Genomic DNA, 638 nt, shown 5'->3' with positions numbered 1-638 from the left:
AGAAATAGTACGGACTAAGGCTGGGCCGGAAGTAAGATCAAGAGCAAGCGAAAAATCTGTAATCGCTTGATTGGCCGAAGCATCAGGAGGAGAATCATCTTGAAGAAGGCCTAAAAGCTCGGTATCACTTGCAACAGATGATAGTGATAGTTGGGAAGAAACGCGTGGGAGGGGATTAAGCACTGGAACCACGGAAGGTACCGCATCAGGAACACAATCCGGAAGAGAGGCGGGCGGAAAATAAGGTTCAGAGGAAGCATCGATATGGTCTTCGTCAGAAGGAACACTTGCGGGATTCTCAGAAGGAGGATCAACAAGAGCAATTGCACGATCAGATTCCTGGTAATCAAAAGTATTGGTGGAAATGTCTGGGAGCTTCTGAGCTTCATTTGCAGCAGGATTTATATTGTCAGTCAGGTGAGCAAGAGACTCCTTATACGATAATACTTGAGTTTCAGACGGGGGAGCACATCCAGCGAAGGAATCTTCCAGTTCAGTAGAGGCGACGGAATCAGCAGAAGAAGATTCAAGATCGCTAGGAGATACCGATGGGTCAATAACAGAGGAGACACGACGAGGGATCACTTGGCTCAGTGTGCCACCGTGTGGTGGCAGCAGATTGACAAACCATAAACGCT

The 638-nt window shown here is 47.8% G+C and overlaps 1 protein-coding gene across 1 annotated transcript; it reads left to right on the top strand.

Annotated features, from left to right (window-relative positions):
* Positions 1–264: 264 nt before the first annotated feature.
* Positions 265–633, top strand: PICMEDRAFT_71132 (hypothetical protein; the record flags this gene model as incomplete). Its single annotated transcript, XM_019163837.1, has 2 exons — positions 265–417; positions 493–633. The coding sequence occupies 2 exons, from the start codon at positions 265–267 to the stop codon at positions 631–633; spliced, it is 294 nt and encodes a 97-aa protein (XP_019020701.1).
* Between the last annotated feature and the right edge of the window lie 5 nt (positions 634–638).

Source organism: Pichia membranifaciens (genome assembly GCF_001661235.1).
Source record: "Pichia membranifaciens NRRL Y-2026 unplaced genomic scaffold PICMEscaffold_1, whole genome shotgun sequence".
In the NCBI taxonomy this organism is placed as follows: Eukaryota; Fungi; Ascomycota; class Pichiomycetes; order Pichiales; family Pichiaceae; genus Pichia; species Pichia membranifaciens.
Note: the sequence above shows the minus strand (reverse complement) of the source record. Positions and strands in the feature narration are given on the sequence as shown.